Source organism: Camelus dromedarius, chromosome 16 (genome assembly GCF_036321535.1).
Source record: "Camelus dromedarius isolate mCamDro1 chromosome 16, mCamDro1.pat, whole genome shotgun sequence".
Classification (NCBI taxonomy): Eukaryota; Metazoa; Chordata; class Mammalia; order Artiodactyla; family Camelidae; genus Camelus; species Camelus dromedarius.
This window is the reverse complement of record NC_087451.1, coordinates 15,809,469-15,829,069: the sequence shown is the minus strand read 5'-3', so window position 1 is coordinate 15,829,069 and position 19,601 is coordinate 15,809,469. Positions and strand designations below refer to the sequence as shown.

Here is a 19,601-nt window from a genome sequence, read left to right as displayed (position 1 = left end):
GGAGAATGGGGACGTTGGAATAAACATCTTGATTCCTGCAACCACTATAGCTGTCAAGTTTTTTTTTCTTTTTCTTTTTCTTTTTTTAATTAAAGTTATTTTTTCTTATTATTAACACTAATAGTAATACAATATACTATTTGATAGATGCTTGCTATGTGCCAGTCACTCGGCTATGTGGTTAACTTACCCTTTCAACAACCCTGTTTCTGGGAAAGTATCGTTTCTGTTTTACTGATGAGGAAAGGAAGGAGCCTTGAGGTAGAGAAACTTGCCTGAAGTCCCGCAGCTAGTAAGTAGCAAGGCTGGGATTTGAAGGCTGGTCGGACTGAAGCCTGTGCTCCTAATCTCGGTGCCAGCTTCAGGGATGTAGTTGGGATGTGCTGCAGCAGACCAGTCTGCTGCCCTTAGTGAGTCAGTGTTAAGCAGCTTTGGCCTCCTTATCTCCAAGATCAAAGTGCTTGTGTTTGGAAGGGACCTTAGAGATCATCTAGATCCCACCTCCTACCCAGTGCTGCAGGCCTCTTGGGAAGGTTCCCAATGGTCCTTTGGCCTCTGAACGTTTTCTTCATAAGAACTATTTATGTGGCGGTCAGTCTTGTTTTTGGATACCTTCTCATGTTAAACAGAAGTTGCTTTCTAGTGATTTCTGTCCATTGGTTATGTGTGACTCTCAGAACAACGTTAAGTCCTTTCCTCATTCACACGATGACTCTCAGGTGAAGGAATGGACAGCCCATTCCCTAAACTTTCTCATGTGACATGACTTTTTGGTCTCTCTCCTTTAGACCCTTCCTAGTTTCTAAATGCCCTTCATCAGGTGAGGTGCAGATTCCAGAAATGGTTGGATTCGTGGAGAGCACGGCAGAGCGGTCTCTGTCCTGGCCACGTCATTGTCTAGTCAGCCTTCATTGTCTGGTCAACCAGAGCACCAGCGTTTCCCCCAGGAACTGCACCCATCACGACAGTCTTTCTCATCTTGTTCTTGAGGCACTTTTTATTGATCTCCGTTAAATTACACCTTGTTGATTTCAAGACTCCATTTTAGCCTGCGGAGTTAATTTTCATCTTAACTCTGCCTTTCAGCATTTTGGCTGCACTCCTCACTTTGGTATGCGTGGCTTCTGCATCTTCATCTGGTTGTTGGTAAATGTCAAACAGGATACTCCCGCACCATGCCGTGACACATAGACCCGTGGATTAGAATCTTATTCTGTTATTGGGTTTATTATCCTGAGGAACTAGATTACATGCCTTAATGAACTCAGGATAGAAGACCATCTGCGGTGTTCTTTGAATGTCCTGGCCTGGAAATCTGATCAAAAAAGAGACTAGGTGAGCTGGCTTGTTCCATAGTGAACTCATGTCATTTCCTCTGGGAAAGACTTGGTTTCGTAAAGGATCATAGGTTCTGTCTGATAAGCTATTTTTTAAAAAAATTTCAGAGAATGACAGTCTTTTCAATTTGTAGTTTTGGAATTTCTCTTTTCCTCTTTTATGAAAATCAGTGCAGGATTAGTCCTTCTCTAGGCTTTACGGGACTTTGCTCCTTCCCTGCAACTTCTTAGGGATTACTACCTAGTTCTGAAATCAGTGCTGTGTGTTTTAGTTGTATTACAGCAAGATTCAGTAATTCTAGACGAGAAAGTTTAAGTCTATTAAAACTAATTCTAAAGCTGTTATCACCTGTCTTGGGTTTTAGTCCTTACTGAATGATAGCTGTTCTACTGTTAGTTAGTAGCAGAGCGAAATAGATCAACAGCTCTGCCCTTTTTCCGCATCATCTTCCCAAAACAATGTTGCTCCAAACATTTAAAAAAAAATGCAAAAACAACCGTTAGCGTTTTTGATGAACGTATGTACTCTGGATTATAACCTTTTTTCCATTAGGTATCAGACAAACAATTCATGTCCACCAAAGAAAATTTGGAAAGTAGAGTAAGAAGAAAATTTGTCCACAGACCACCACACAAACCCAGTCATTGTCGCATTGTGTGTATTTCCTTTTAATCTTTTCTGGGTGTGGACTTTATTTTTGTTTTCCCCTTTGTAGTCATACTGCTTTCTTCCTTTTCACTTGACAGTCTGTCATCAGCATTTTCCGTGGCATTGTGTAGCCTTGTGTTACTCTTGCAGTTTCCTCGATTTCTTATATTTACCCTTCATCCATCTGCCATTTGTGTTCTTTGGTGAGTTGTGCTCACCTAAGCTTTGCTGCCTTCTCTTTTCTTGGGATCGCCTCTTACACTCTGAGTTACTGTATTTCTTGTCTTCCAAATTTTTCATCATTCTAATGAGGCTTTGGGATTGGCTACTTTTTTCCTGCATTTTCAGAAATCTACTTTCCTAAAGATTCGAGTTTTGTGTCCTGTCATTCATTGTCTTCTTTCTGTTAGAAAATCCAAGATGACGCCCTCACCGTCTCACTTGTAGTCAGCACTCGGTAAATGCCCAGTTCATCTCTTCACTGCCGCCTCAGCTGTTAGTCCTTTCCCATCAGTTGGGCATAAATCTAGGTGCCTTCTTTGTGGTTTTGTTTTATTTTAAGCAGCAGCATTGTCAGCAAGGTGAGGTGGTGTTGAGCATTGTCCTTTGGCAGACTTCCATCAAACCTTGAGCTTAGCAAAGTTCCCATCTCCAGTGGATCTTGCCACACTGTCAGTTTGGTTCTCTTCTGAGAGTGAACCTTTTTTATCCTCCAGCTGACTGAGTCTAGTTTCTCTCTTCAGTGATACGGCTTTTGTATGTCTTTCTTATTTTTACCGGCTTTTTTTTTTTAAATTGAGGTATAATTGGCATATAACACGGTTTCAGGTATACAACGTAATGATTTGATATTTGTATACATTTACCTGCTTCTTTTGAACATGGTTGTCCACTGTCTGTTTCTAGATGTGTATACCACTCCCTCTACATTAAAATTTAGACGTCTGAGGCCAGGAAGTTTTGTTCCTTATACTCTTTTACCTTTTGTTTTTAAGCTCTTTCTTCACCTGTAGAGTTGTTTTTTTTTTTTAATGTTGATGTAGTGTTTTATTAGAACAACACTATGATACTCTTGGTATTTGTTTTTGTCATTTCTCTTGGTTCTTATTTTCTCTGCTTGTCTCATATATGATTCAATTCTTCGTATCATATCAGCATCTCCTGCAAGATTTTTTCTGCCTGCTCCTCACTCTGTTTCCTCCATCATCACTAAGAGTTCTCCTTGTTGTTTGTTGCCTTCTTCAGAACCATCTCTTTACTTCCCATAGGATTTTTCCCTCCAAAGTCATGGCCTTTGGCTTGAAGAACTGAGAAGGCCCCCTGGGCTGACCCCTTCCGTTTCTCATCCTGCGTGTTAGAGTGTGGCCCTCCATCTCATTTGGGCCTCTGTTTTTTGTTGCATTGCTTGAATTCATAAGTCTTGATGAATCTGGGTTGTCAGGAAGGTACTTACCTGCTTTATCCTGGCCACACCTCATGGGCTCCCATTAGACCTATCTTTTACTCTTCAAAATGCCAAAAAAAAAATTAAAAATAATTTTCATCGGAAAGTATTCACATGTATTTCAAGTTCATTTGTTATAAATAAAATATATGATATATAAAAACATACTTGGGGGAGTAATGGACATTGAATTCTTAACAGAATTATTCTGGAGAAGGCAGGGAGAGAAGGGATGTGGAGAGCTTACACAGGCCCTAGTTTTATATGTAATACTATATTTGCCTCAAATCTTTAAAAGGAATTATGCATAAAGCTAGGTGATGGATATACAGGTATCTGAAAATATTTTTTCTTATTGTTGACTTAATTGACATTTCACAATTAAAAAGATAAATGAAATAATGTGCTTAAAGTATTTAGTGAAAAATTAACACAATTCTGGTAAGGCTCTAAGTTCCTTTTTGACCGCAGCCTTTAACCTTTCTTTCTCTCCAGAGGTACTAGTTATTATCAGTGTGGAGTGAATTCTTTTTATAGGTATTTGTGTACACAGATATGTACCCTTAGAAAATATATGGTGGTGTTTATGTTTTAATGTTTTTGTTTTCTTGGGGGTGAGGTAGTTAAGTTTATTAATTAATTAATTATTATTTTTTAATGGCGGTCCTGGGGATTGAACCCAGGACCTCGTGCATGCTAAGCATGTGCTCCACCACTGAGCTCTACCCTCCCCTTAATTTTTTTAATGTATGCATTTTTCTGCTCTTGCTTTTTTCACTCAATAATATGTCTTAGAATCATTCCATAGTATATAATAAATTATCTCAATGTTTTTAACTGCTTAATATTCTATAATATGAATAATCCATGATTCATTTAATATGGATAAACCATAATTTATTACTCTAATAGATCGTGGGTTATTAAGATAGTGCTGCAGTGAGCATCTCCACGTGAGCCACTCTGAACCCACACGTATTCAGGGTCAGTACTGAGGATTCCTGTGCCTGTAGGGCATAAGTTTGTAGTAGACACTCCCAGCTGCCCTGCAGAGGTGCTGTGCCAGTTCTCACTGCCACCAGCAGAGGGAGCAGCTCTTTGCCCCACACTGCCACTCATTTGTTACTAAAAAGACAAATTAAGAACCTGGTCAGTGAAAACTGAGATCTTGTTTTAATGTGCATTTTCCTGATAAGTAGTGAGGCCAACCATCTCTTTATATGGCTGTTTTCCTTTTCTGTTTCTTTTTGGGTGAATTCCTTGTTCGTGTCCTTTTGCTCATTTTTATTTGGGGCTGTCATTTTCTTATTGAATTGTAGGATTTCTTTGCTCTAGTTTCACACTTTGCTTTCCATCCAGGGGCAACATCTCTTCTTTTCAGAATTATCTTGACTATCACACATTTCTCTTTGACATAACATTTAAAAAACTTTAGAATCAGTTTATCAAGTTTAATGGATAATCCTGTTGAATTTGGGATTGTTCTAATTACTACAGGTTAGTTTGAGGGGAAGTATCATGTATATTATCAACACCACTTGTTTAGTCTTTCTCAGCCTAATAGACCTGTCCTGAATTAAGTTATTTGTTCAGTACTATTATTCTGTGATAAAAAGTTAAAATAGTTTACCATCAAGTCTCATTTTCTTTTGAAATATTTGTCAGCTCTTTCAGTTTATTTCTTTTCTGAACACCTATTATCTGAACTGTTACGAAAAGGTACTGGTGAGATGTGCAACAGCAGATAGGAAAAATCTGTCATCTTTTCTGTGTCTTGTTTTTCTAGCAATCCCCAAAGTGAGACTGGAGACAATCTACATTTGTGGAGTAGATGAGATGAGTACCCAGGACATCTTTTCCTACTTTAAAGAATATCCCCCTGCTCACATCGAGTGGTTGGATGATACCTCCTGTAAGTACACTCGCATGTTCCGTTGACTGTGCTTTTGTTTATGATTATAAGAGAGTTCTTACCATCTCAAATGGTGAATGATTGAGGCCCAGACTATGCCCTTAGTCTAGGAGAGAAAGCATTGCCCACTGACAAGAACCAGAGTGTGTTAACCAATCTGCCAGATCATATCCCAGGAGTGTTCTGAGTCAGCTCAGAGGTGGTGATCAGGCCTTGAGGAGGTTTGTTGCTGGCATCCGAGTCTAGGGTACATGACTGAGGCCTCTCTAACAACCACAGTTTCCCACCAAAGGAGTGGGTCCAAGTGCGTAGACTTGGGGCTGCGTTTTCCGGGCTTCAGACTGTGTCATTGCAGCTTGCCATACAGCTCTTCAGCAGGCTGTCTCTGACCTGGATACTAGACTAGAAACCTCTGACGCTGTGCCAGACCTCTTGTTTCTGCTTTCTTTGGACTGTGTTTTCTAGAGCTTCATCTGCTTGCCCTAATCTGGGCTGTTCAACTTATGAGCTAACTGTAATTTTTAACTTGCCTCCCAGTCCAAGTCTGTCCTGACCTCTGGTAACGACTCTGCTGGCTTCTTCTCTAGACTCACTTCTCCTCTGGCTTTATTCACCACCAGCTTGCTGACCTGGTTTTCCTGGTTTCCTGGTTTTTCCAGCTGCTTTCTTTAGATGTTAATTCAGTGCTTTCATTGAAAGAAGAACAAACATGACTGAGTAAAAGATTTTTCTCCTTTTTTCTTTTTGCTTAACTTAGACCATCCAAATCAGGGGTTGGCAAACCTTTTTTAAAAAGGGCTGGGTAATAAATATTTTAGGCTTTGCAGTCTCTGTGGAATCTGCCCAGCTCTGCCAGTGTAGCATGAGAGCAGCCATAGACAATATAATTGAATGAGCCTGGCTGTTTTCTGTAGCACTTTATTTACAAAAACAGGTGGTGGGTGTGTAGTTCATTGTACATTAGTTATAACTAAATACAGCTGGTACAAGTATAAATAGATAAATGGATGAATAAATAAATAAATAACAGACGGTTGGCTGGATTTGGCCCACTGATTATAGTTTGCTAACCTCTGAGTTAACTCATTAAACCGGTAGCTAAGGGATATTAGAGTCAGGGGGACCCTTAGAATCATGCAGTTCAGCTACCTCATTTTGTACATCAGAAACTGAGGAGCAGAGGAGGGAAATTATTTGCTCAAGACCATGTGGCATATTATTAACAGAAATGAGAATCTTTAGACCTTCATTTCTCAAACTGAGACATAGGGATAGCATAAGTTTGAGAAGTGCTGCTTTAAAGTTAAAGTTCTCAAAAACCTTTTTCTTGGGTAAATTCTCTAAGAACAAAATTAAATTGGTTGCTGCAAAACCAAGTGGCTGTCACGCCTCCTTGTATGTATCCCATGGGCGCCATCATCAGCCACACTTTATAACAGGGGAAGATCATTTAGCATGTCCAGATGACAAGGGACAGCAGAGGGCTTCCACGGAGAGGGCAGAAGAATAAGGGATAATCCAAATTTCTCTGACAGTCGTCATCATTGTCAAGAACTGCTAACAGTTGTGCGTAACACTCACTGTGTGCCAGGCGGTTTTAATATACAGAAGCTCTTTTTCGTGGAATACTTGACCATTCTTTTGTGGAACCCAGCTTGGGAATGCAGCTCTGGGCTAACTTTATCAGAGGTTTTGCTACCACTTTCTGTATACTTCCTTTCCTTAGTTGGTTTGTACGCTTACTGATGCCAGCTGAATGACACTGTAGCGATGAATATGATATATTCTCTGCCCTCAAGAAAGTTACCATTTGAATGCGACGTTCAGTGTTATTTTACATCTTATTTTAGGTAATGTGGTTTGGTTGGATGAAATAACAGCCACACGAGCCCTTATCAACATGAGCTCCCTGCCAGCCCTGGATAAGATAAGAAGCAGGGATGCCAGTGAGGACAAGTCATCTGAGAAAAGTAAAAAAGGTAACTGACCACGAAGGAGGGGCTTTGGAGCTGCAAGTCCTGTTCTTTGCAGTTTGAGTTTCTATGCAAAGTGTTATATAGCATCTCATCGCCAGCTATTTCTGAAATAAGCTATGATGCTTTGGGTCATTTGTTAAGAGGAGGAGGAAATATTAGACTTTTAACGTATATGAGATGGAGTTATGTTAAGGTTCATCTTGTCCCTCACATTCCGTTTTAGACAAACAGGAAGACAGTTCAGATGATGATGAGGCTGAAGAAGGAGAAGTTGAAGATGAGAACTCAAGTGATGTAGAGGTCAGTAAGAGGACAAAGATGCGTGGAAGGTTGCACTGTAAACACTTGCTTCCTGTCGCGTTATTTAAGCCTTAAAGACTTAGCGAGTTGTGTTCTTCCTCTGACTTCCACCATTACACCTTCTGAGAGGGCACCAGACTCTTGGCCTTGAAGTTCCTGTGGCTGGAGTGAATGCTTTGTCTTAAGATCTTAGTACTCACACTTCTGTATTAAAGAAATGTTTTTATTGAGAAATACTTCAGTGTTATCTCATCAGTAAAATTAAAGAATATTGGCATATTTCCTAATGGAGTATCTATTATTGTTGGAAATATTAAAGTGTATTCATTTAAAAGTTATTTATTGAATATCTTTAAATATACCAGATTCTTGGTGCTGGGGATATAGCGTCAAGCAGATCAAAGTCCTTGCTCTGCTGGAGTCTACATTTTAGTGGAGAGGACAGACAATACACAGCACGCAGGTATATAATATAATGTCCAGAAGTGATGAGTGCTGTGGAGAAAAATAGAGAAGGGTAAGCGGATAGAGAAAGATGGAGATGATTAGACAGGGTGGTCAGGGAAGACCTCTGACTTAGACGTTCTGCAGTAATGCTGGTGGGTATTATTAAAGGCAGATTGCTTCCTTAATAATTTTGCTACTCAATAAATATGAAAAAAGCGTTAATTTTTGTATTGAAAATGTTCTTTTCTCTTAAGCTGGACACGTTGTCTCAGGTAGAAGAAGAGTCTTTGCTAAGAAACGATCTTCGTCCAGCTAACAAACTTGCTAAAGGAAATAGGTTATTCATGAGATTTGCTACAAAAGGTAAATGTGGTAATTGGTATTGATTTTTATTTTTAGTGAAAGTGACCTATTATCGAGTGACATCCTTCTCTTTTGAATCGGAAGTTAGATCGAGTAACTCAAAGATCCTTTAAACTGTCATATTCTGTGCTTATAAAATTGAAGGCTTGCTGTCTGAGTTGGAATTTCAGACTTTGAAAGTGAATATTAGCTATTTATATACTTTTGTGATTTCTGGCTAAGGTAAGTTATTTTCCGTTAAAGCTGGTTTGCCCCATGTGCTTTTCAACCAGTTTTTCATCTGAACTGTGAAAACTTTTTAAAATTGTATTTTATGTATCACAGCAGTATCTTCCTGGAAATTGCTAATGGTGACATTCAACTCTAATTCTCTGAGGAATTAAATTAAGAGCCTTTTAACAATTCATAAGGCTTTTATGCACAGTGATTTTGGTATGCGTTAATAATATATGTATATGTGTATTTTGAATCAGTTGAGAGTTCATTGGAGATGACAGCCCTTACACCCCTGAATACTTCAGTACATATTTCTGAAGAACAAGGACTTTGTCTTACACACAGTTATCAAAATCAGGAAATTTAACTTTAATACAATGCTATTACCTAATCCATAATCCACATTCAGATTTTACCAGTTCCTGTAGTTCCCCCTCTCTTTATATTAAAACTGCCTGTCACACAGGGAGTGCTGTGTAAGTGTTAGAAGTTCTTGTTGATGGTGATGATTGTCAAATAAATCTGGATCATTCTTTGTACTACTCCCCCACTAAACTAGGATCCACTCCAGGACCGCGTGTTGAAGTATGCCATGTCTCCTCAGTCTCCCTGAGTGTGGAACTGCTCCTCTGCTTTGTCTCCCTTGACTAAGACATTTTTAAAGGGGACAGGGTCATCAGTTTACAAGCTGCCCCTCAGTTTCGGTTTGTCTGATGTCTCCTCATTAGATTCAGGTTGTGCACTTTAGGCAAAAATATCACAGAAGTGATGTCGTGTTGTTTTCATCACATCAGCAGGCACATTGTATTTATTTGTCCCATTTGTGGGAATGTTAACCTTCATCACTTGGTTAAGGTAGTGGTTGCCAGGTTTCTCCACTGTAAAGTTACTTCTTTTCCATTTATAAGTTTAAGATTTGTGGGGAGATACTTTGAGATTATGTAAATAGCCTGTTGCTCATCAAACTTGCATGCAGTCGCTTTAGCATCCATTCATGATTTTTTAAATTTCTCTTTTCTTTATTAGTTGGCAGTCTTTTGTAAGGAAAAAATGTTCCCATTTTTACCCATTTACCTACTTATTTATATCAGTTTAGATTCATGAAGTTTTATTTTATTTAGTGAGTCTCAGGCATTCTATTGCTGCTTTGATTCACAGATTATCTTGGATTTGGCCAGTAGCTCCCCTTCAAGCTGTGTTCCTTTGACATGCCTGCCTCTTTCTTTGAGCACTTTCTTCCTTTATGGCACAATAAAACATCTTGTTTTTCCAGACTCAACTTGTACTGTCCCTGCCCCAGATCTGGAATCAGCCATTTCTCCAAGAAGCTGGTGGGCATGTTTTTCCTAGGGTGAAACTTCTGGTTTGTGCCACTAAGTTTACCTGCAGCACTGGGTACTTCCTCATCCTTGCAGTCAGCGGGTGCCTGGGAAGCTGTCAGAGACCTAAAATATGGATGGTCACCGACCACCTGTTCTTCCTGTTAACTTTTTAACTTGATCAATGGGATCTTTTCTACATTTACTTATTTGAGGGGCCATTTGAGTGCATTATATAGATCTATGTTGCTATGCTGTTTTCCTTTAGCTGTTTTGAGGAACATCACAGTCAAATGGAGAAAAAAATGGCTTCCCAAATATATGGACTTAGGTATAATCTGTTTCTTTAACCCGAATCTGTGTTATTGGAGTGTTTTCATTCTGGGGGGCAGTGAAAATGCTACCTCTTCTAAAACCTTTTTGATTCCTGAACACTAGTAATGACTGAAGCTGTTTTACGCTTCTTAGAACCTACTATATTGTATTGTTTCAGTTTTTTAAAATAGTATTTCTCTATGAGGTCAGTCAGCTCCTTAACAGCAGCTTAACCTTATTCATCTCTAAATTTCACTCCACCCTCTCCACAATGCACTGCATCAGTAGGCATCCAGAGAGTGAATGTGTACCGTGTGTCTTCCCCTTTTGTTGGCAGATTGTGCTGATCTGATCCTAGCTCTGTAGAGCATTCTTTTTTTTTTTTTAAACTGATTCAACTTCACACCCACAGAAAATCGTCATAACTGTTGTAATTAATTTTTAGATGACAAAAAGGAACTTGGAGCAGCGAGGAGAAGTCAGTATTACATGAAATATGGGAATCCAAATTATGGAGGCATGAAAGGAATTCTTAGTAATTCTTGGTGAGTCCAAAACCTTAAAATGCAATAATTTAAACGGTACTTAAGCTTTTCTCAGTCCTTCCTGGTATTCTGCAGTGGGATGTCATACCATGTGTGGCCTTGAAGGAAGACAAGAAGAAGGAGTTAAAGATTTTTAACTATGGTAAATGGTGTGAGAATGCTGAGTTTCAGGTTCACTTCAAATGTCTCTGTTTCATTACCTAACATTGTGAAAGTGTGTAGCTGACGTTAATTTGTGGATTTCAAGGTTGGTTTTTGATTGTGTTCTTATTTTGGCAATGTGCAGGAAGCGAAGATACCATTCCCGTCGCATTCAGCGGGATGTGATCAAGAAGAGAGCCCTGATAGGGGACGACGTTGGCTTGACGTCCTATAAACACCGACATTCCGGTAGTTGCCTGCTCAGCTCTTGGGTAGACACATGTTTGGCTCCCGAAATCGTATTTTTATTCTTAACACAGTCTTTTAAGGTTCCAAACTTTATCATCCTCTCTTCCTTGCCCTCACCCTCTGCCAACATATAGGAAAGTAAGTCAAGTCACAGTTAATTTTAAATTGCCCAAAGAGGTCAAATGATTTTATAAAAGCTGTTCTAACAATAAAGGCCAAATGTAGGGAAAATTAAAGCTTTTCTTAGGAATCTCATTTTTCAATTAACATCAAAAGCTGCACGAAAAAAATTGTTTAAATTTATTTTGTCAGATGAGTTGATTTTATTGTTTCTTTGTCTGATGATGAAAACAGGCTGCTCTGTCTAGGGTTCCATGCTTGTTGGCTTGTGCACGTGACTGCCTCAGTAAAGTGGGAGACCATGACTTGGGTTTCATTTAGTTTCTTCTTTCTTTCTTTCTGTTTTTCTCCCTCCCTCCCTCCCACCCTCCCTTCTCTTTTTCCTTCCTTTGGGTGCTTGTTGTAAAAGAACCATTTTCATTATGCTTTATAAAAATTTGTTTTAATTTTGAGAGATATCTGTGAGTCCTGTGAGATCTTCTATGTGCTTTGTAGAACCAGCCAAGTCAGCATACAAACATGGAGTAACGTGCATTCACATTTATCATTGTAAATAGGGACAGGGAGAGGTGAAATCTATACATTTTAATTTAATGTGAATATCCAAACTTGTATATTTGAAATCTGCATCTTTTTTTTCTTTAATTCTTATTTTTTATTGAAGTGTCATTTACAATGTTAGTTTCAGGTATACAGTAAAGCAGTTCAGTTACACATTTACATACATATTTTTTTTTCAGACTCTTTTCCATTACAAATCATTATATGAAATCTGCATCTTAATGCAGGTACTTTTCTGTTAACACAGTTTTGCTTTTCCAATTTCAGTTGCTTTAAGATATTTTCATCATGTAATTTTTATATTCATATTAAAGAAATTAAAAAGCAAATTGCCTCTAATTCTAGTGCTCTGCAATAACTGATTTCATTTTACATTTTTCCTATTTTCTTTTTTCACAATAAGTATTTTAATAACTGTTGAAGACATCTGTTTTATATTCTACTTCTTCCACTTACAAGCATTTTTCCATGACCTTTAAACGTACAGTTGATTTTCATTATTTGTGGTGGTTATGTTCTGTGAAATCACTATGATCATAGAAGTAGCAAATACCAAACCATTCAGAGACTCTGGTCACACTATTTTCATCAACTGATCAACATACAACCTTGTTTGGTGTGTGTTTCTGTTTAAAGAGACCTTATTTGATACATAGGTTGGTTCATTAGCATTGGACTCATGGCCAACAGCACTGTAACGCATGCCCGAACAAAGCTTATCTGACACACGGGTTTTCTCCATAAAGCACATCATAGCCTGCTTATGCTTGGTAACACTAGACAGCTTCAGAACTATGCTTAGAGGCTGTTTTAAGCAGTGAAATCACCAATAAAAAGCTACAAAAATGTTAAAAAGCAGCACTCACTAGGCTGCAGAAAGGACACTTGTTTCCAGTGTGAGAGATGGAGACAAAAAGGCATGGCCTTGTTTGCCCTCTGGTGGGAACATGCGTGTCGAGTGCCTCAGATTTTCTGCTGCTCTGTGCATGTCCACAAGTGACCACAGAAGCACATAGGTATTGATTCTGGAGTTATGAATGGATTTGGAAAATTCCCAAGTATAGAATCTGAGTAATGATGATGGACTGTATTTTAGATAACTTCACAATACTGCATCAGGCTGCTAGGCCCTACTTTACCTAGCTGTTCTTGTGTTGTAGGGGTCAGAATGGTAACCAGGTTAGCACTACTATAGATAATGCTCCAGTAAACTCTTAGGATGGGAACCCCATCTTTTAAAGCGTTTACCGACATAGAATAGAAAATCGGACTTGTTAGTTTTAACACTTTTCCTAATGTTTTTTGGTTAAATCCCTTAGGACTAGTGAATGTTCCAGAGGAACCCATTGAAGAGGAGGAAGAGGAGGAGGAGGAGGAGGACCAGGACATGGACGCGGATGACAGGGTGGTGGTGGAGTACCACGAGGAGGTCCCAGCCCTCAAGCAGACTCGGGAGCGGAGCACGTCGAGGCGATCCAGTGCCAGCAGCTCAGACTCCGATGAAATGGACTATGATCTGGAACTGAAAATGATTTCCACTCCTTCACCAAAGAAAAGCATGAAAATGACGATGTATGCTGATGAAGTGGAATCCCAGTTGAAAAATATCAGGTAAAAATATTTTTTCTTTCTATCGATGCTAGCTTTTAATTTGATTTAAATGCTAACTTTTTCTTAATTCCTCCTAATTTTATAATCCCTTATATCTATTCAGATTTCAGTCCTTTGTAGAATTTGAGTAAAAGCGTCTGATTTTTCCCCTTGATGTATAAGAAGTGATCCTTGTTATAAAAACTGTAGACTGTGTAGAAAGTGAAAGACCTGGAATCTCATCTTCTCCTAAGAGGATTGCTGTTAGCAACTGGGTGAATAACCTTCCTGCTGGTTTTATGTGTACATGTAACACATGGAGAAATTACAGCTACATTTGTACAAAAATGCAGTTATACTATTTACATTGTTTTGAAATATGCTTTTTCCATTTAATTATTATAGATAGCTGCTATTTTTTCAACCATAGGTAGTTCATTGTTTGAAAGTGCCATGATTTATTTAACCAGTCCCTAACTGACAGACGTTTAGATTTCTGTTTTCTTACTGTTGCACTAACGATAAGCTTCAGTTATTGCACAAAATGGTGTATGTTTTAAAATGTGGTATTGCTCCTCCACTGCTAAATTTCCTTGCAGGAAGGTTTTACTCTCTTGCATTACCACCTGTTACCTGCATACTCACCAACCTTAGGTATTATCACTTTGATTTTTGCTATTCATGAGCAAAAAAAGTTACAGTTATTTTAAAATGCATCTCTTTGATGACTAGTGAAGCTAAGCAGATTCCTGAGGGCAGGTCGCCTATGCACAGCTCAGGGGTCTGGAGCCTAGGGGTACTCTCGCTAGGTGTTCTTGATGATGTGTTTGGGAAAAGAGGAAATCAACTTTCAGGCTGGTTTGTTTGTATGGCTTTGTTCACATCCTTACTTTTAGCTTGTAGAGACCTTTCTGATGGGGAATGCTGCCAGCGTATGGCTCGTCCCCTCAGGGAGGTGTCTTTGACAGAGACGTCTGCCCTCTAAAGACAGGCATTGTAGACTTGGTCGTATCTAGACTGCATCCAGAGCACAGCCTGCGTGAGCAGGGGCTGCCAGCCCTTTGCAGGCCTCTCCTTAACGTCTGTCCTGGAGAAGAGGACTCATAATTACTCAACAGTAGCGCACAGGGGCCATGTGTGGAAACCACCGCAGAAAACCCAAGGACCTGCTCGCCCCAGCTGGCCTCTTTACAGCCGGCTGATAGTGACTTTTATAAGCAAATAACTATTGGTGTGTGGTATTTGTAAGTGAATGTTGGCCATATTAGATTGGGTTTCTTAATTTGTTTTTCCCAAAGCCTATGAGATTGTTGTGTGAGTGTTATCCCACAGTTGAAATTGATTTACTGTGCCCTCCCCACCCCTTTATTTAAAGGAACTCCATGAGGTCAGATACTCTATCCACAAGCAATATAAAAAACCGAATTGGTAACAAATTACCATCTGAGAAATTTGCAGATGTCCGACATTTGTTAGATGAAAAACGTCAACACCCACGTCCACGGCCACCGGGCAGCAGCGCTAAAACAGGTATTATTGGTCAGTTGTGTTCCTGGGTTTCATTCTGAGTTCCAGAAAGCAGATTCAGGCAAGGATAGGTTCTTGGATTAAACACTGTCCGTTGTGGACCAATTTAGTTGTCCTGATTCATCACTTAAAATTTCGGCTTAGATACTGGAACTTCAGGGTATGAAATTTAATCAGACATTTGCAATACCAGCTCTCAAGATTTTTTGTCCCAAGTAAGTATTCTACTGTGAATGTCTTTGGTGTATTTTATACATAAGGATAACAGAAATTAAGTTGGGTTGTTGTATAAATAGTCAAGAATTTAAACTGGTTAGTTTATGTGTGCAAACACGCACGTGGTGGGTACTTGGCCATGCCTGCAATGTGCCACGCTAGGTGCTGAGAGTGTTAGAAGTCCTCGCAGGGGATGCAAAGTCCTCGTAGAACTCAAATGGGAAAACATAAAGGCACACGTTCAGATAATTCCACCCAAAGCAGAATGAAGTAAGTGCCCTGAGAGGGCAATGTGCACAGTGGGCTGTGGGAGCAGAGAGGGGAGGTGGGTCTGCTGGGGAAGGTCTGTTGTGGAAGGCTTCTCAGAGAACGTGGCTGTGGAGCAAGGCCTTGAAGAAGAGATAGGATCTCAGTTTTTTGAGGTGGGAAGTAACCTAATCTCATGTCTATTTTGGAAAGATAACTTGATGACAGAGTAGGATGCGATAGAGAGTTAAGTAAATGACAAGGGCCTGAACTAGATTGGGAACAGAATTGACGAGAGTGTCAATCCTTCTAAAGGAGGAAGACTTGGCACTGGGAAGTGTGGGAGGAAAGGGAGAGAAGCCAAGGGGCTCAGCCCTGAGGGACTGAAAGATGGGGATGCTATTCTGGAGAGAAGCAGCAACATGGTGGGAGCCCAGCATGATGGCTTGCTAATAAATGTGCTTTTGTTGCTGTTATTGTGAGAGGGAGCTCCTCAGGACAGGCAGATTTCTAGGCTGAGGATTGGTGGTGGGGGTGGGTGTTGAAGGAAAAACAAATTTGATTTGGGACATCCTCCCTTGATCCTTTGCTTTTTGTCAGTCTCATTACATTCATTGTTCAATGTAATAGCTTATTGAGAGCTTCTTATTGTTCAAAGATTGCAGCTTCTGCCCTCAGGGAGCTTGCAGTATTTCTTGTTAGCTGAAATGTTTGTAAATTAGTTACTCTGTTTGATTCTACTGAAAACAAAAAAAGCCACACAAAACAGTCGATTCTGCCTCAGAAATTCCTTTCTGGAGCAGTCAGCCTAGATTCCCCCCCCCCCCCCCCCGCCCCCGCTGCCATCTCCTGGGGGTTCTCATTTGAATTTTCATGGGGGAATCCAGACTTACTGCACAGAGGGAAGGCTCTTAGAAGCTTGCTGTGTCAGGCCCCTTATCCTCACGTGGGGACGTGTGGCTCCAGGTCCTGGAGGGACCTCAACTTGACAGTACAGACTGCAGAGCGTATGTGCATGGTCACGGTAGTACTTTTCTTTTTCTAGATATACGCCAGCGATTAGGAAAAAGACCGTATTCTCCGGAAAAGGCTTTTAGTAGTAACCCAGTCGTTTGGAGAGAGCCCTTTTCTGATGTACATAGTAGGCTAGGTGTTCCCAGGCAAGATGTTAAAGGCCTCTACTCTGACACTCGGGAGAAGAAATCAGGTTGGTAACACTTAAACTGATGGGCATGGGAACTGGGTGAGTACAGAGACAGTGGGTGTAGCAGAGGTAGGAAACAGCATATACCAGAAGTGAATTTTCCCCTTCCGTTATAATCATTGTCATCATCATCAGTATGGAAAATTTAGAAAATGGGAAAAAAACATCCTTGAATGTTTCTGTTTAGTACAAATGCTTTTTTAGTTTCGTGTGTACTCTTCCAGTCTTTGTCCATATACGTATCTTGCTTTTTTCATACAGCATTTTATCATAGTCATTTTTCCACACTGTTATAGTCTTTACAAATGAAACTTTTAATTGCCTTGTAGTATGGCTAGGCGATGAAATTCTAAACACGTATTTCTCTATTGTTAAATATTAATACTTTAAAAATTAATGGAGTGTGGACAAAATCTGAAAGTGTGCAGCATAGCAGGCCCATCAGTTTGCAGAATGTTGTAGTTGGGAACAAGCTGCGACGGCCCACTCCGGACACGGGGTGGGGAGTCTCCCCAGGGAGGGGCGAGGGTAGCACAAGCCTCCTGCCCGGTGATTCTGAGATGCCTAGTGTGGGGGTGGGGGCGTACCTGTACCCACACTGTAAACTCCCCTGCTGGGTCCAGTTCTCTCAGTCTGCCGGCAGGAGGCCACAGCCAGGGAAGTGAGATGATCTGCCCAAGGCCACCCCGTGGCTGCTAATGCCACAGATCCCCCAGTGTTTCCCCTGCTTCCTCAGCACCAGCCTGTTCCTCAGCAACCACTGCCAAAGCTGAAATACCTTCTCACCCAAACAGGTGGTTTATGGACTCGCTTAGGATCTGCACCCAAGACCAAAGAAAAGAACCCGAAGAAAGCGGATCACAGGGCTCCCGGCACTGAGGAAGATGACTCGGAGCTGCAAAGGGCATGGGGGGCTCTGATTAAGGAGAAAGAACAGTCTCGCCAAAAGAAGAGCCGGTTAGATAACTTACCATCTCTCCAGATTGAAGTTAGTCGGGAAAGCAGCTCTGGTTCAGAGGCAGAGTCCTGATGCCCTTGGGGCCAAGGCAGCTGCCCTGAAGCCTGACATTCTTGCGCAGGGTGGGGCGCACAGTAGGAACCCTCTCTGTGGGAGTTGGCGCCCCTCCCGATCTTACGCGGTCACCCTCGCTCTTGCTGCTTCAGCAAGACGTCTTAAGAATGTGACGTGTTTTGAAGGGCATCTATCTAGTCTTTTGCTGCAGAGTGATAGTTCTGGGCCCTCAATTCTTTTCCCACCACCCCTCAAGCTTTACCCTTTGAGGAAAAGGCAGCCCTCCAGATTTTGTAGACATTTTTCTTAATATTTTTAACATTGTGTCTTTTAAAAGAAATGTTTTACACAGTTCATCCAAAGAGCAGAGAACTGAACTTCTCACTATTGCCTTGGCCCTGACAGCTGTTACCAGCACCCTTTTCCCAAGAAAAGTCAATTCCCAGGTGCTTATTGGACAGCCTTCGAGGGGGAAGATGAGGGAAGCTGCCAGCTCACCCTTCCAGGACCCTAGTGTGGGGGCCGAATCTCATGGACCTGACCTCAGAGGTGCAGCCGTGCCGCCCAGGTAGATACGAGCCGCAGCGTCACCCGCCCTTCCTCCCTCCCTGGGGGTCTCTGTCAGGGGCCTCTCGTTAGCCATCAGCTTGAAGTGAAGATCAAGTTCAGTGCTGTGGGATTTTTAGGAGCAAAAAACTGTGACTTCTGGATTTGGGGTGGATTTTTGTGCTAGGGGCGGGGTCATGGGTTAATGTTGAACAATTTTTATGTCTGTATTATGTTGAAAAAATAATAATGATTTAAAAGTTTAAATTTTTAATTTTTATATGTGAAAATACTTCCTGTTGGCTACAAGGGAAGCTGAAGTGGTGTCTTCTAATGTGCTGTTAAATATATATTATATACTTTGGAAGAAGGCAAAGAGAGGAGTCTCATTATTTTTAAATGATCCTAACTGTATAGTCTGTTGTATGTAGAGTTCATCTTGCTTTGGGGTCACTGTAGGGAAAAAAACCCATCCATCTGTGATGGGAACCGGGTGTTTATTGCTACTTCAGAAGTGACACACTGATGCTTACTCTTTCTGTCTCTAAGTTCTGGCACTTGAAGACATCATTCAAAACTGGCAAATAAGGTAATAGTGATAGAAATTTTAGTTCGTTTATTTCTAACACTTCTTTCAAATGAGTTTACCACAAAAAGGCAGTAGGTTATTTTGTCTTCCTATCTGATTTTTATATTGAAGTGTTTTAGTGTTTGTATACCTCTGCAGGCTTAAAAATAGTGTTTCTCTTCAACTCAGTAGAACTGAGGAGTTAGAATAAGCCTCTGTCCCTTTTGTGATGTCACAACTCCTCACCTGTCTGGAGTGTTTGGTGCCTGGTGCAGCTCTGGGTTGTAGAGATCTTTACTCGTGGCTGAGCTCGTGGTCCCATTGACAGTTGCTGGCACTGTGGTGTGACTGAAGGCAGAATGAGCGCTGTTGTTAGAAAGGAAAGGGCTGTGAGACTTGAGGGCTGCCACAGAAGCTGTATTGTTCATGTTTTGTTGTTTAACCTGCTCTCCCCTCCCTCTAGGAAGATCAGAGTGCTTAGCCATGGTATGTTTCAGCTTCCTAATAGGATTCTAGGAAAGAGATGGTTCTGGTTTCTCTGCCAGTTGAGACCTAAAGTTTCTGAGGTTTCCCAGCTGTTTGCCTGTGAACACACAGATGAGAGCCAGGTCCTTGAGGCGGGGGCAGGGTTTTGGGGGTTGGTCAAGTGAGAAGTGCAGGGGCTGGAGAGTCGGACCTGGATGCCAACCCCTGGCTCTGTTCCACAGGCCTGGGCCTCAGTTTCCCCATCTAGCAGGTGAATGGGCCGGTGTCAGAGCTGCTGGCTCTGCTGGTGTGTCATGGCGGTGCTTTGCTCTT

At 40.9% G+C, this 19,601-nt stretch overlaps 1 protein-coding gene across 4 annotated transcripts in view; it reads left to right on the top strand.

The window, feature by feature from the left end:
- NCBP3 (nuclear cap binding subunit 3) overlaps nucleotides 1–19,601 on the top strand; it is a 33,227-nt gene that overhangs the window by 6,654 nt on the left and 6,972 nt on the right. For 2 of the 4 annotated variants that reach the window (XR_004142134.2, XR_004142135.2), the window contains exons 4-14: nucleotides 5,217–5,342; nucleotides 7,193–7,321; nucleotides 7,542–7,618; nucleotides 8,320–8,428; nucleotides 10,724–10,823; nucleotides 11,110–11,213; nucleotides 13,214–13,505; nucleotides 14,860–15,014; nucleotides 16,519–16,680; nucleotides 17,472–17,634; nucleotides 18,095–18,257. Coding sequence is in view for 1 of the 4 variants with exons in the window: in XM_064495043.1 (XP_064351113.1) it covers nucleotides 5,217–5,342; nucleotides 7,193–7,321; nucleotides 7,542–7,618; nucleotides 8,320–8,428; nucleotides 10,724–10,823; nucleotides 11,110–11,213; nucleotides 13,214–13,505; nucleotides 14,860–15,014; nucleotides 16,519–16,680; nucleotides 17,472–17,634; nucleotides 18,095–18,203 (1,526 nt within the window). In the remaining 3 variants the exon portion in view is untranslated. Of the gene's footprint in view, nucleotides 1–5,216; nucleotides 5,343–7,192; nucleotides 7,322–7,541; nucleotides 7,619–8,319; nucleotides 8,429–10,723; nucleotides 10,824–11,109; nucleotides 11,214–13,213; nucleotides 13,506–14,859; nucleotides 15,015–16,518; nucleotides 16,681–17,471; nucleotides 17,635–18,094; nucleotides 18,499–18,784; nucleotides 18,825–19,601 lie in introns of those variants that run through there. The other 2 variants (XR_010384462.1, XM_064495043.1) reach the window with 2 other exon arrangements.